Below are 15254 nucleotides of genomic sequence, written 5' to 3' on the forward strand. Positions count from 1 at the left end.
CAAATTACTTATTTAGACACTGGTCTGCGTTTTTAATTCTTTCTTTTTCCTAGCGATATTTAATATGAGCATTAATTAGCTTTGATGTAAGTTAGCAAGACAGTCCTCAATGTGGCTTTTGACAGCTAGCTAGCTCGCTAGCTCACGTTAGCTCAGTGGTGACAGACTCACTGCTGTGCCTGCTCGCCCGTGCTCCACTACCACTAGCCGGTTATTTAGCTACTTGCTGCTAAGCGGCTATTCATTATCGTAGTTCTCAGGTAACATTTTATAGCCATCCGTACGATGGGAGAAAGTCCTAGTTTGCAATTAGTTGAGGATTAATAAAGTAAATGAAGACCCCATCACTCAAACCTAGCTTGCACTAACTACATTCTACAAGGCAATTAGCTGGCCGATAGGAGCGAATGTAGAGTTGCGTGAGTGCTTGCATAGCGCAAGATGGCCATTATAGGACTCGCGTTAAAGAACGTTATGTGTATGAGCAATTACTATACAATCCTCAAAGTACCTCAGAGTATATTAACAACGTTCTAAGCACCCATACATTTCCATCTGAAACTGCACAATTTAAAATGTCTTATGCATATGTAGACTGTAACAGGCCAATCAACGAGTACTGATGCTGTAAGTTTTACCTAACTTATCATTTCACCCACAGCCCATGTGGCCCTTGATTAGCGAAAGTATTAAGGATCAAAGTCATATGGGTGAATGCTAATACGACCAATAGTCACAGTCTTTTTTGTGGCTAATAATAACATACGGTTTTTATTTGCATTACCATATCATAATAACAACACATGCATTAATCAAGAGTTTGTTTTCATCTTTAGTATAGCAATACACAGAAAGTCCTAGATTCATATAAAGATAATGTTGGCTACCACTGTTTAACTGTTCCACCTACTGAAAGGCCACACGTGTGGATGTGGTGGCATGATGTACTCCACTATCAGAGCAGCCTCTCAGTATACAGCATTGCAAGACAGTGAGGTATCTATTGAAATAATATCAACATGTCCGCTTTGATTTGCTGAATGTAGATGAAGGGCAGTCTGTTTCAAATCTCTTCCTCAGATTTAGAACCAAACTGGAATGTGGCTCAGTTAAAGTAGGTATTTGATTGAGTAGATTACTTGTATTTTTATTTTTTTTTACTTCATTCTGCACTGGCTTTAAAAACAACCCCAAGGTAGAAAACATTTAAGATCTTAATCTCTTAAAATCCCATGTGCTAGTCATAAACAATGATGACAATGTTGTCAGGATAAACGGTGGACTAGGTAGTGACTTCTGGATGTTTGTTGTCTGGACAGGTTGAGAACTAGAATTAGCTGCACAGAATACAGATTACCACTACTGTTCAGCATCAGATTATCATCAAGATTAAATTCATTTTCCAATTATAAACCAAGTTAATAGGGGTTTTCACATTTGTCACTCTTCCTTGGTTTGTCCCTAAGCCTTTATACTGTAGAATGTCCAGAGGAATTTTAATGAAGTGACTCAAGCTTTAAATGACATGTCATCTCATAGGAGACCCAGAGAGGAAGCATGCCAAATCAGCCTGAATAGAAAAGTATGTTTTTCATGTAAACCAGAAGGCCAATTTCATTTTTAAAGTATGTATTATGGTTTGGGAACCTTGCTACTGGGGGGGACAGGTGGTTGGGGTCTGAACTCTGAAGGTTGAACTATGTAGCATCCTAGCTAGCTGTGGACAGCAGGAGACTAGCTATCTTTGGACGGCAGGGGACTAGCTAGCACTGGACGGCAGGGGACTAGCTAACACTGGACGGCAGGGGACTAGCTAACACTGGACGGCAGGGGACTAGCTAACACTGGACGGCAGGAGACTAGCTAGCTGTGGACGGCAGGTGACTAGCTAACACTGGACGGCAGGGACTAGCTAGCTGTGGACGGCAGGGGACTAGCTAGCACTGGACGGCAGGGGACTAGCTAACACTGGACGGCAGGGGACTAGCTAACACTAGTACTAGCCAGATTCAGCCATTTTGGCTCACATCTGTTAAAATAGTAAGGACATCAACCAGTAGCTTTCCCTATTCTAACCCTGTTCTCAATAGTCTATGTAAACCAAGTTCAATTACAGTATGAATTGGGCCACACGTTGCCTTCTGTGATGTTACACTTCTGAATGTCTCCTCTGAACGTGCTGTTAACTTGTTGTTAGCCTGCATGTGACCTTGGCAATGCTACTGTGATGTTTCTCCAGCATGGGGAAGGGTTGAGCCATCCTGGATGGACTCTTGAGTGGAGTGTTGGGGTGTAACCGGCCCGTGGCTCTTCTGTCTTGTAGGGAATTGGAGAGTGGAGGCCAGTCACACTGCCCGAAGGTGAGGTCACACTGCCCGAAGGTGAGGTCACACTGCCCGAAGGTGAGGTCACACTGCCCGAAGGTGAGTCCTGTAGCAGCTCCTGTTGTATTTGTCCTCTTGGCTTGCAGCTTTGGCCCAAATCAATGGGACTGGACATCTGTGTCTGTCCCGAGGCAGGCTCACTCTCTCCCTCCTCTCTGGTTATTGTTGTGCTTCGAAACCAGCCAAATATATGCTTTTGTGAACTTGGTCTCGTCTGTCATTTTACTGCGCTTGTCATTTCCAAGTTCTTTGTTTACCCTTGCATGCTGTGAGTAAATCCCAACTCTGAAGACAGAATTATTGGCTCGTTTGTCATTGCATAATGATCCACTAAATGAGATTGCCCCATCCTCCCTTCGGCATCATACCCCATGGCTTCTGAATCATTAAGCTTTACACAGAAGCCTACAGCTGTAGCAGTCACCTCTGCAGTCAGCTAGGGGGCTGAAATGTCTTCAGGGCCGTCACAGCAGCATGATCCAGGCGGATCACACCTCCTATTCCTCCCATGACAGCACACCATGTTGCTAAGGGATAATATCTTGTTTTTCTGTGCAGCGGCTCTTTAATGCTTCAGTTGGATGGTATTCAACCTGGAGACGGCGTGAAGGTACATCTGGTAACAACTGCATGTAAACACTGTATGGTCGTCCAAGATCTTCAGACGCTCAAACAAGAAGTGTACACTTATGTGATCGTGCCTCATTATATAGCATGCTACTGCACTAAACCCTTAAACATCAAGTATAGCTTGAAATAGGAATGCATAATTTAACATTCAGTGTTTAATAATCTGGTTGAAATATAAAGTAGTTTTTTTGTACACCTCTCTGGTAACAGGCTGAACGTTTCCTTGGAGCCACTGAAAGACTGACTGGATCAATGATGGAATTACAATCATTACAGGAGGCTCTCAAAGTGGAAATACAAGTCCATCAGGTAGGAAAACCTGAGCTACCGCAGGCGAGGGTTGGGAACCAATAAAACTACTTTGCTTTCATACTCAGTCAATCCCCTTAAACAAGATAGGATGAATCTGCAGCCGTGAGGCACTTCAGTCCCCTTTGCACCCTGCTACTAGTCTGTACCTGAAACCAGGCCGCAGGACCTCGTCTCTGCCCCCTGCTGCTAGTCTGTACCTGAGACCAGGCCTCAGGACCTTGTCTCTGTCCCTTGCTACTAGTCTGTACCTGAGACCAGGCCTCAGGACCTCGTCTCTGTCCCCTGCTACTAGTCTGTACCTGAGACCAGGCCTCAGGACCTTGTCTCTGCCCCCTGCTACTAGTCTGTACCTGAGACCAGGCCTCAGGACCTCGTCTGTGTCCCCTGCTACTAGTCTGTACCTGAGACCAGGCCTCAGGACCTCGTCTGTGTCCCCTGCTACTAGTCTGTACCTGAGACCAGGCCTCAGGACCTCGTCTGTGTCCCCTGCTACTAGTCTGTACCTGAGACCAGGCCTCAGGACCTTGTCTCTGTCCCTTGCTACTAGTCTGTACCTGAGACCAGGCCTCAGGACCTCGTCTCTGTCCCCTGCTACTAGTCTGTACCTGAGACCAGGCCTCAGGACCTTGTCTCTGTCCCCTGCTACTAGTCTGTACCTGAGACCAGGCCTCAGGACCTCGTCTGTGTCCCCTGCTACTAGTCTGTACCTAAGACCAGGCCTCAGGACCTCGTCTGTGTCCCCTGCTACTAGTCTGTACCTGAGACCAGGCCTCAGGACCTCGTCTGTGTCCCCTGCTACTAGTCTGTACCTGAGACCAGGCCTCAGGACCTCGTCTCTGTCCCCTGCTACTAGTCTGTACCTGAGACCAGGCCTCAGGACCTCGTCTGTGCCCCCTGCTGCTAGTCTGTACCTGAGACCAGGCCTCAGGACCTCGTCTCTGTCCCCTGCTGCTAGTCTGTACCTGAGACCAGGCCTCAGGACCTCGTCTCTGTCCCCTGCTACTAGTCTATACCTGAGACCAGGCCTCAGGACCTCGTCTCTGTCCCCTGCTGCTAGTCTGTACCTGAGACCAGGCCTCAGGACCTCGTCTCTGTCCCCTGCTGCTAGTCTGTACCTGAGACCAGGCCTCAGGACCTCGTCTCTGTCCCCTGCTACTAGTCTGTACCTGAGACCAGGCCTCAGGACCTCGTCTCTGTCCCCTGCTACTAGTCTGTACCTGAGACCAGGCCTCAGGACCTCGTCTCTGTCCCCTGCTGCTAGTCTGTACCTGAGACCAGGCCTCAGGACCTCGTCTCTGTCCCCTGCTGCTAGTCTGTACCTGAGACCAGGCCTCAGGACCTCGTCTCTGTCCCCTGCTACTAGTCTGTACCTAAGACCAGGCGTCAGGACCTCGTCTCTGTCCCCTGCTACTAGTCTGTACCTGAGACCAGGCCTCAGGACCTTGTCTCTGTCCCCTGCTACTAGTCTGTACCTGAGACCAGGCCTCAGGACCTCGTCTGTGCCCCCTGCTACTAGTCTGTACCTGAGACCAGGCCTCAGGACCTCGTCTGTGTCCCCTGCTACTAGTCTGTACCTGAGACCAGGCCTCAGGACCTCGTCTGTGTCCCCTGCTACTAGTCTGTACCTGAGACCAGGCCTCAGGACCTCGTCTGTGTCCCCTGCTACTAGTCTGTACCTGAGACCAGGCCTCAGGACCTCGTCTCTGTCCCCTGCTACTAGTCTGTACCTGAGACCAGGCCTCAGGACCTCGTCTGTGCCCCCTGCTGCTAGTCTGTACCTGAGACCAGGCCTCAGGACCTCGTCTCTGTCCCCTGCTGCTAGTCTGTACCTGAGACCAGGCCTCAGGACCTCGTCTCTGTCCCCTGCTACTAGTCTATACCTGAGACCAGGCCTCAGGACCTCGTCTCTGTCCCCTGCTGCTAGTCTGTACCTGAGACCAGGCCTCAGGACCTCGTCTCTGTCCCCTGCTGCTAGTCTGTACCTGAGACCAGGCCTCAGGACCTCGTCTCTGTCCCCTGCTACTAGTCTGTACCTGAGACCAGGCCTCAGGACCTCGTCTCTGTCCCCTGCTACTAGTCTGTACCTGAGACCAGGCCTCAGGACCTCGTCTCTGTCCCCTGCTGCTAGTCTGTACCTGAGACCAGGCCTCAGGACCTCGTCTCTGTCCCCTGCTGCTAGTCTGTACCTGAGACCAGGCCTCAGGACCTCGTCTCTGTCCCCTGCTGCTAGTCTGTACCTGAGACCAGGCCTCAGGACCTCGTCTCTGTCCCCTGCTACTAGTCTGTACCTAAGACCAGGCGTCAGGACCTCGTCTCTGTCCCCTGCTACTAGTCTGTACCTGAGACCAGGCCTCAGGACCTTGTCTCTGTCCCCTGCTACTAGTCTGTACCTGAGACCAGGCCTCAGGACCTCGTCTGTGCCCCCTGCTACTAGTCTGTACCTGAGACCAGGCCTCAGGACCTTGTCTCTGTCCCCTGCTACTAGTCTGTACCTGAGACCAGGCCTCAGGACCTCGTCTGTGCCCCCTGCTACTAGTCTGTACCTGAGACCAGGCCTCAGGACCTCGTCTCTGCCCCCTGCTACTAGTCTGTACCTGAGACCAGGCCTCAGGACCTCGTCTGTGCCCCCTGCTACTAGTCTGTACCTGAGACCAGGCCTCAGGACCTCGTCTCTGTCCCCTGCTACTAGTCTGTACCTGAGACCAGGCCTCAGGACCTCGTCTGTGCCCCCTGCTACTAGTCTGTACCTGAGACCAGGCCTCAGGACCTCGTCTCTGTCCCCTGCTACTAGTCTGTACCTGAGACCAGGCCTCAGGACCTTGTCTCTGCCCCCTGCTACTAGTCTGTACCTGAGACCAGGCCTCAGGACCTCGTCTCTGTCCCCTGCTGCTAGTCTGTACCTGAGACCAGGCCTCAGGACCTCGTCTCTGTCCCCTGCTGCTAGTCTGTACCTGAGACCAGGCCTCAGGACCTCGTCTCTGTCCCCTGCTACTAGTCTGTACCTGAGACCAGGCCTCAGGACCTCGTCTCTGTCCCCTGCTACTAGTCTGTACCTGAGACCAGGCCTCAGGACCTCGTCTCTGTCCCCTGCTACTAGTCTGTACCTAAGACCAGGCGTCAGGACCTCGTCTCTGTCCCCTGCTACTAGTCTGTACCTGAGACCAGGCCTCAGGACCTTGTCTCTGCCCCCTGCTACTAGTGTGTACCTGAGACCAGGCCTCAGGACCTCGTCTGTGCCCCCTGCTACTAGTCTGTACCTGAGACCAGGCCTCAGGACCTTGTCTCTGTCCCCTGCTACTAGTCTGTACCTGAGACCAGGCCTCAGGACCTCGTCTCTGTCCCCTGCTGCTAGTCTGTACCTGAGACCAGGCCTCAGGACCTCGTCTCTGTCCCCTGCTGCTAGTCTGTACCTGAGACCAGGCCTCAGGACCTCGTCTCTGTCCCCTGCTACTAGTCTGTACCTGAGACCAGGCCTCAGGACCTCGTCTCTGTCCCCTGCTGCTAGTCTGTACCTGAGACCAGGCCTCAGGACCTCGTCTCTGTCCCCTGCTGCTAGTCTGTACCTGAGACCAGGCCTCAGGACCTCGTCTCTGTCCCCTGCTGCTAGTCTGTACCTGAGACCAGGCCTCAGGACCTCGTCTCTGTCCCCTGCTACTAGTCTGTACCTAAGACCAGGCGTCAGGACCTCGTCTCTGTCCCCTGCTACTAGTCTGTACCTGAGACCAGGCCTCAGGACCTTGTCTCTGTCCCCTGCTACTAGTCTGTACCTGAGACCAGGCCTCAGGACCTCGTCTGTGCCCCCTGCTACTAGTCTGTACCTGAGACCAGGCCTCAGGACCTTGTCTCTGTCCCCTGCTACTAGTCTGTACCTGAGACCAGGCCTCAGGACCTCGTCTGTGCCCCCTGCTACTAGTCTGTACCTGAGACCAGGCCTCAGGACCTCGTCTCTGCCCCCTGCTACTAGTCTGTACCTGAGACCAGGCCTCAGGACCTCGTCTGTGCCCCCTGCTACTAGTCTGTACCTGAGACCAGGCCTCAGGACCTCGTCTCTGTCCCCTGCTACTAGTCTGTACCTGAGACCAGGCCTCAGGACCTCGTCTGTGCCCCCTGCTACTAGTCTGTACCTGAGACCAGGCCTCAGGACCTCGTCTCTGTCCCCTGCTACTAGTCTGTACCTGAGACCAGGCGTCAGGACCTCGTCTCTGTCCCCTGCTACTAGTCTGTACCTGAGACCAGGCCTCAGGACCTTGTTTCTGCCCCCTGCTACTAGTGTGTACCTGAGACCAGGCCTCAGGACCTCGTCTGTGCCCCCTGCTACTAGTCTGTACCTGAGACCAGGCCTCAGGACCTTGTCTCTGTCCCCTGCTACTAGTCTGTACCTGAGACCAGGCCTCAGGACCTCGTCTCTGTCCCCTGCTGCTAGTCTGTACCTGAGACCAGGCCTCAGGACCTCGTCTCTGTCCCCTGCTGCTAGTCTGTACCTGAGACCAGGCCTCAGGACCTCGTCTCTGTCCCCTGCTACTAGTCTGTACCTGAGACCAGGCCTCAGGACCTCGTCTCTGTCCCCTGCTACTAGTCTGTACCTGAGACCAGGCCTCAGGACCTCGTCTCTGTCCCCTGCTGCTAGTCTGTACCTGAGACCAGGCCTCAGGACCTCGTCTCTGTCCCCTGCTGCTAGTCTGTACCTGAGACCAGGCCTCAGGACCTCGTCTCTGTCCCCTGCTACTAGTCTGTACCTAAGACCAGGCGTCAGGACCTCGTCTCTGTCCCCTGCTACTAGTCTGTACCTGAGACCAGGCCTCAGGACCTTGTCTCTGTCCCCTGCTACTAGTCTGTACCTGAGACCAGGCCTCAGGACCTCGTCTGTGCCCCCTGCTACTAGTCTGTACCTGAGACCAGGCCTCAGGACCTTGTCTCTGTCCCCTGCTACTAGTCTGTACCTGAGACCAGGCCTCAGGACCTCGTCTGTGCCCCCTGCTACTAGTCTGTACCTGAGACCAGGCCTCAGGACCTCGTCTCTGCCCCCTGCTACTAGTCTGTACCTGAGACCAGGCCTCAGGACCTCGTCTGTGCCCCCTGCTACTAGTCTGTACCTGAGACCAGGCCTCAGGACCTCGTCTCTGTCCCCTGCTACTAGTCTGTACCTGAGACCAGGCCTCAGGACCTCGTCTGTGCCCCCTGCTACTAGTCTGTACCTGAGACCAGGCCTCAGGACCTCGTCTCTGTCCCCTGCTGCTAGTCTGTACCTGAGACCAGGCCTCAGGACCTCGTCTCTGTCCCCTGCTACTAGTCTGTACCTAAGACCAGGCGTCAGGACCTCGTCTCTGTCCCCTGCTACTAGTCTGTACCTGAGACCAGGCCTCAGGACCTTGTCTCTGTCCCCTGCTACTAGTCTGTACCTGAGACCAGGCCTCAGGACCTCGTCTGTGCCCCCTGCTACTAGTCTGTACCTGAGACCAGGCCTCAGGACCTTGTCTCTGTCCCCTGCTACTAGTCTGTACCTGAGACCAGGCCTCAGGACCTCGTCTGTGCCCCCTGCTACTAGTCTGTACCTGAGACCAGGCCTCAGGACCTCGTCTCTGCCCCCTGCTACTAGTCTGTACCTGAGACCAGGCCTCAGGACCTCGTCTGTGCCCCCTGCTACTAGTCTGTACCTGAGACCAGGCCTCAGGACCTCGTCTCTGTCCCCTGCTACTAGTCTGTACCTGAGACCAGGCCTCAGGACCTCGTCTGTGCCCCCTGCTACTAGTCTGTACCTGAGACCAGGCCTCAGGACCTCGTCTCTGTCCCCTGCTACTAGTCTGTACCTGAGACCAGGCGTCAGGACCTCGTCTCTGTCCCCTGCTACTAGTCTGTACCTGAGACCAGGCCTCAGGACCTTGTTTCTGCCCCCTGCTACTAGTGTGTACCTGAGACCAGGCCTCAGGACCTCGTCTGTGCCCCCTGCTACTAGTCTGTACCTGAGACCAGGCCTCAGGACCTTGTCTCTGTCCCCTGCTACTAGTCTGTACCTGAGACCAGGCCTCAGGACCTCGTCTCTGTCCCCTGCTGCTAGTCTGTACCTGAGACCAGGCCTCAGGACCTCGTCTCTGTCCCCTGCTGCTAGTCTGTACCTGAGACCAGGCCTCAGGACCTCGTCTCTGTCCCCTGCTACTAGTCTGTACCTGAGACCAGGCCTCAGGACCTCGTCTCTGTCCCCTGCTACTAGTCTGTACCTGAGACCAGGCCTCAGGACCTCGTCTCTGTCCCCTGCTGCTAGTCTGTACCTGAGACCAGGCCTCAGGACCTCGTCTCTGTCCCCTGCTGCTAGTCTGTACCTGAGACCAGGCCTCAGGACCTCGTCTCTGTCCCCTGCTACTAGTCTGTACCTAAGACCAGGCGTCAGGACCTCGTCTCTGTCCCCTGCTACTAGTCTGTACCTGAGACCAGGCCTCAGGACCTTGTCTCTGTCCCCTGCTACTAGTCTGTACCTGAGACCAGGCCTCAGGACCTCGTCTGTGCCCCCTGCTACTAGTCTGTACCTGAGACCAGGCCTCAGGACCTTGTCTCTGTCCCCTGCTACTAGTCTGTACCTGAGACCAGGCCTCAGGACCTCGTCTGTGCCCCCTGCTACTAGTCTGTACCTGAGACCAGGCCTCAGGACCTCGTCTCTGCCCCCTGCTACTAGTCTGTACCTGAGACCAGGCCTCAGGACCTCGTCTGTGCCCCCTGCTACTAGTCTGTACCTGAGACCAGGCCTCAGGACCTCGTCTCTGTCCCCTGCTACTAGTCTGTACCTGAGACCAGGCCTCAGGACCTCGTCTGTGCCCCCTGCTACTAGTCTGTACCTGAGACCAGGCCTCAGGACCTCGTCTCTGTCCCCTGCTACTAGTCTGTACCTGAGACCAGGCCTCAGGACCTTGTCTCTGCCCCCTGCTACTAGTCTGTACCTGAGACCAGGCCTCAGGACCTCGTCTCTGTCCCCTGCTGCTAGTCTGTACCTGAGACCAGGCCTCAGGACCTCGTCTCTGTCCCCTGCTGCTAGTCTGTACCTGAGACCAGGCCTCAGGACCTCGTCTCTGTCCCCTGCTACTAGTCTGTACCTGAGACCAGGCCTCAGGACCTCGTCTCTGTCCCCTGCTACTAGTCTGTACCTGAGACCAGGCCTCAGGACCTCGTCTCTGTCCCCTGCTACTAGTCTGTACCTAAGACCAGACGTCAGGACCTCGTCTCTGTCCCCTGCTACTAGTCTGTACCTGAGACCAGGCCTCAGGACCTTGTCTCTGCCCCCTGCTACTAGTGTGTACCTGAGACCAGGCCTCAGGACCTCGTCTGTGCCCCCTGCTACTAGTCTGTACCTGAGACCAGGCCTCAGGACCTTGTCTCTGTCCCCTGCTACTAGTCTGTACCTGAGACCAGGCCTCAGGACCTTGTCTCTGCCCCCTGCTACTAGTCTGTACCTGAGACCAGGCCTCAGGACCTCGTCTGTGCCCCCTGCTTCTAGTCTGTACCTGAGACCAGGCCTCAGGACCTCGTCTCTGTCCCCTGCTGCTGAGGGGTCTGTAATGTCAAAGAATCAGACTCAGAATGTCAGGCTCTGAGGAGTGTTCAGTGTTCAGACAACCTGTTGTCTGATAGGCTGGCCAGTAGACCTGTTGTCTGATAGGCTGGCCAGTAGACCTGCTGTCTGATAGGCTGGCCAGTAGACCTGGCCTCAGCTCTGTGATTGGCCATCCAGTAGACCTGCTCTCTGAGGAGTGGTCAGTCTGGAGGGAAATTATATCTGATGATGATGATATTAGGTGCGTTCGACATGGACCGACTTCATGCAGCTCTGCAAGCGGCTGACTTGAAACAGTGAATTCTGGTTAGACTTTTTGTCCGACTTGAGACGGCACCGAGGCTAGGTCACTGTGACGTGGCCATCAAAGTACCGTGAGATCGATTCGAGAACTGCCGGCTGTGTAACCGAGCGCAGTTTCTAAAGAGCAACTGCACGGGTTCTAATGACGACACAGCTATTTCATGATTGGCCAGACTCACACACGACAACTTTGACGCGTGTTTTGTAATTATTCTGACACCTTCAGTTGCTCAATCCAGACCAAACTGTTTAATTGAATAAAAAATGTGTTGAAGAAAGGGTTTTTAGTCCGCCTCTTCACTAACGGAAAGACCAAGTTAAATTATAAATAAAGTAAAGTAAGCAAACAGCGCTTGATCGGCCATGACTGACATCAACGCAGCAAACCACGAGAAGCTGGAATGTCCGACTTCACAGAGCCGTTTTTAACTCCTTCCCGACTGCAAGCGGCTACTCTCGCCGGTCGTTTCATGCAGCCGCAGTCCATGTTGAACGCACCTAATAATGTGTGTGTGTTCAAACGAGAGCAGGCTTTGTTAGTGAAAACTGTATATGACCCTCTCACATTTAGATAGGACGGGTGCCCTTGCTGGTGTTGCTGCAGTTAAAGGTTGAGCCTCTAGGTGTCACTGTGTCCATATAGGTGTGACTGAATCCATACTACCTCCAACCCTTGTTCTTCTCCCACAGAAACTGGTTGCCCAGATGAAACAAGATCCACAGGTAAAACACCACAACACTCGCACAAACACCACAACACACGCACAAACACCACAACACTCGCACAAACACCACAACACTCGCACAAACACCACAACACTCGCACAAACACCACAACACTCGCACAAACACCACAACACTCGCACAAACACCTAAGATGCCATGCTTTACTGTGACCACGCACTAACACCATGCTTTACTGTGACCACGCACTAACACCATCCTTTACTGTGACCACGCACTAACACCATGCTTTACTGTGACCACGCACTAACACCATGCTTTACTGTGACCACGCACTAACACCATGCTTTACTGTGACCACGCACTAACACCATGCTTTACTGTGACCACGCACTAACACCATGCTTTACTGTGACCACGCACTAACACCATGCTTTACTGTGACCACGCACTAACACCATGCTTTACTGTGACCACGCACTAACACCATGCTTTACTGTGACCACGCACTAACACCATGCTTTACTGTGACCACAGTGGATCTAAGAAAGGGACAATACACTGTTAAAGCTAAATCTTATTGTGACGTGATGAATCCAAGTGATCAAGATTTCAGCAGCTGTTCTGTAAAAAGTAATGTTTTTATTTTCAGTAATTCCCTCTCAAATGCTTCAGATCATTTTGAGGAATATGAAATGCCAAAGAATAATGCTGATGTGTTGGAGTGCAGATGAACATAGTTAACTTCAAGACCTTGTGAAGAGAGGCGGAAAAAAGTTGTAGAAAACTCATTCCCCCCTTTTTGATTTGCAAGGAAAGAAAATGACGGTTTCTGTAGTTTAAATAAACCAATGAGCAAACCTGAAAAAGGGACAAATAAGACCGGGCTTGAAAGCTGTATTGTGATTGGCCGTGCTCTCCTTTTCCAGAATGCTGATCTAAAGAAGCAGCTTCATGATCTGCAGGCCAAGATCACAGCGCTCAGCGAGAAGCAGGTATTTCAGCATGCAGTGCTGACACCAGTATTCCACACTGCCCTACATATGACTACAGACGCTCTGAACTGCACAAGCAAGTAGCTTGTTGTCTTGTTCCAGCTGAATGTTTGAAACATGTTTTGGCTAGGCACATGGCCACACACCCACACAACAGGTCTCTTAAGCCAGGCTAAAGAGACCTGGTCCAGAACGCCAGGCTAAGAGACCTGGTCCAGAACAGCTCCTCTGTTGTCTGTGCAGCTCTGTTCCCCCTGCAGGGAGCCAGCAGGCCGCTGATCTTACTGACCAGTCATGGGATCAGTTCCTCTGACGTCTGTACAGCAGACGAGACCAGGACAGGTGGGATGGTGCTGTTAGTGAGCATGCTGGTTTGGAAAGTGTGGCATTTTGGGATTGGTCAATGGAGGATTCTTTCTTGCTCTATCTTCTGATTCTTGGTTGGTCCAGAAAGACTGTCCCACAGGAACTAACTTGGCAGCGGCTTCTTGTGTTCTCTGCTGGTCTTGTGCTCTTCCAGGCGGTCTGGTTCATCTACCACGGCCTCTCAGATCAGTGAGAGCCCTGGATGCACCAGGACAGGTTCAGGCATGTCCCAGAGTGCTTTGAGGCGGGTGTGTTGTGTCCAGCTGCGGATGGGGTCTGCTGCTCTCTAGCTCTCCTGGTCTAAGGAGGAATACCTCTCTGCCCTGATGTTGGTCCTCTTGTCCAGACACGCAACAGCTGTTTAGAAAAAAGTGATTCTGCTGTGGAAAAGTTGTGTGTTCTTATTTGAATGATGTCCTATGTCTTAACTACACGGTTACTGGCTTTGCTGTCGTGGTAAGATGTTTTAGTGTTGCTTTATAACAGCTGCGTGGATAGAGGATGGCAGAGCACCGTCATGCATGTCTGACAGGAAGTTGGGCCTAAATCAGACCCATGATTGGGTCCACACCAGCCTGCTTCACGCTCAGAGTTCCCTTTGCAGGAAAACACATTTAACCCCCACCATTCCCTCAAATGTCTTGTTTTGACTTCAGAAAGTAACAGGGCAAGCAGGGTGTCAGGTTAGATGAACAGTGTTTAGAGCTCCTCTCCTGACAGCTTCAGGAAATACCACAACACTGTACTATTCTTCTTTTCCCTGCTGCTGTTTTAATTACTCTTGATTAACATGGAAATTATCTTCTTGGTGTGGAGCAGCAGATTTCCCTGGCATGTTAGACAGACAGGGACCTATCAGTCAGTTAGTCAGTCAGTGTCAGTCCTACAGAGCTGCCACCATGCTGAGGCAGAGAGCTGGGATTTGCATTTGCTGAATCTCCTATTTGTGGATCTGAAAACCCACATTAAGAGAATCACTCAGACTTCAGGCTAGCACCACACAGTCAGTTTCACACCACTACATCCATATTCAATGAGCGATCCTGTTTTCATGGTTAAATATTAGCAGGGGGAGCGAGAGTGTGTGGCCTGTTGTCAGTTGGTCTGGTCATTCCTCTTCCTGTCTCCTGCTCTGTGAGGTCATTCCTCTTCCTGTTTCCTGCTCTGTGAGGTCATTCCTTTTCCTGTCTCCTGCTCTGTGAGGTCCCTCCTCTTCCTGTCTCCTGCTCTGTGAGGTCATTCCTTTTCCTGTTTCCTGCTCTGTGAGGTCATTCCTTTTCCTGTCTCCTGCTCTGTGAGGTCCCTCCTCTTCCTGTTTCCTGCTCTGTGAGGTCATTCCTTTTCCTGTTTCCTGCTCTGTGAGGTCATTCCTCTTCCTGTCTCCTGATCTGTGAGGTCCCTCCTCTTCCTGTCTCCTGATCTGTGAGGTCATTCCTTTTCCTGTTTCCTGCTCTGTGAGGTCATTCCTCTTCCTGTCTCCTGCTCCATGAGGTCATTCCTTTTCCTGTTTCCTGCTCCATGAGGTCCCTCCTCTTCCTGTCTCCTGATCTGTGAGGTCATTCCTTTTCCTGTCTCCTGCTCCATTAGGTCCCTCCTCTTCCTGTCTCCTGCTCTGTGAGGTCATTCTTCTTCCTGTCTCCTGCTCCATGAGGTCCCTCCTCTTCCTGTCTCCTGCTCTGTGAGGTCATTCTTCTTCCTGTCTCCTGCTCTGTGAGGTCATTCCTCTTCCTGTCTCCTGCTCTGTGAGGTCATTCCTCTTCCTGTCTCCTGTTCTGTGAGATCATTTTGTGTGTCAGGATGGCAGTTTCTGCCTGTGTGGAATTAGCCGGTGCAGTGATTTGGCAACATGGTGAATGCTAATGTGCTCTTTTGCTCTCATGAGAGTCTGTTGTCAGAGCGATGGGTCACGAGGCTGCTTCATGTTTAAGCTGCTGAAGTGGTTTTGATCTGAAAAGAAATGACACATGAGGCCTCTGAATAAAAACACAGAAACCCCACATGGTTTTCAAGGGGACACAGCCAAAGGGCTGCTCCATCAGC

The 15254-nt window shown here is 52.4% G+C and overlaps 1 protein-coding gene across 8 annotated transcripts in view; it reads left to right on the forward strand.

Annotated features, from left to right (window-relative positions):
- The window catches only part of phf21ab (PHD finger protein 21Ab), a 34569-nt gene that overhangs the window by 534 nt on the left and 18781 nt on the right, over positions 1 to 15254 (forward strand). For 6 of the 8 annotated variants that reach the window (XM_047034716.1, XM_047034722.1, XM_047034720.1 and 3 more), the window contains exons 2-6: positions 2324 to 2423; positions 2943 to 2994; positions 3225 to 3323; positions 11860 to 11892; positions 12783 to 12848. In XM_047034716.1, the coding sequence (XP_046890672.1) occupies positions 2953 to 2994; positions 3225 to 3323; positions 11860 to 11892; positions 12783 to 12848 (240 nt within the window). In that variant the 5' untranslated portion in view covers positions 2324 to 2423; positions 2943 to 2952. Of the gene's footprint in view, positions 1 to 2323; positions 2424 to 2942; positions 2995 to 3224; positions 3324 to 11859; positions 11893 to 12782; positions 12849 to 12876; positions 13191 to 15254 lie in introns of those variants that run through there. The other 2 variants (XM_047034718.1, XM_047034724.1) reach the window with 2 other exon arrangements.

The sequence above is a fragment of the Hypomesus transpacificus genome, chromosome 14, assembly GCF_021917145.1.
Source record: "Hypomesus transpacificus isolate Combined female chromosome 14, fHypTra1, whole genome shotgun sequence".
NCBI lineage: Eukaryota > Metazoa > Chordata > Actinopteri > Osmeriformes > Osmeridae > Hypomesus > Hypomesus transpacificus.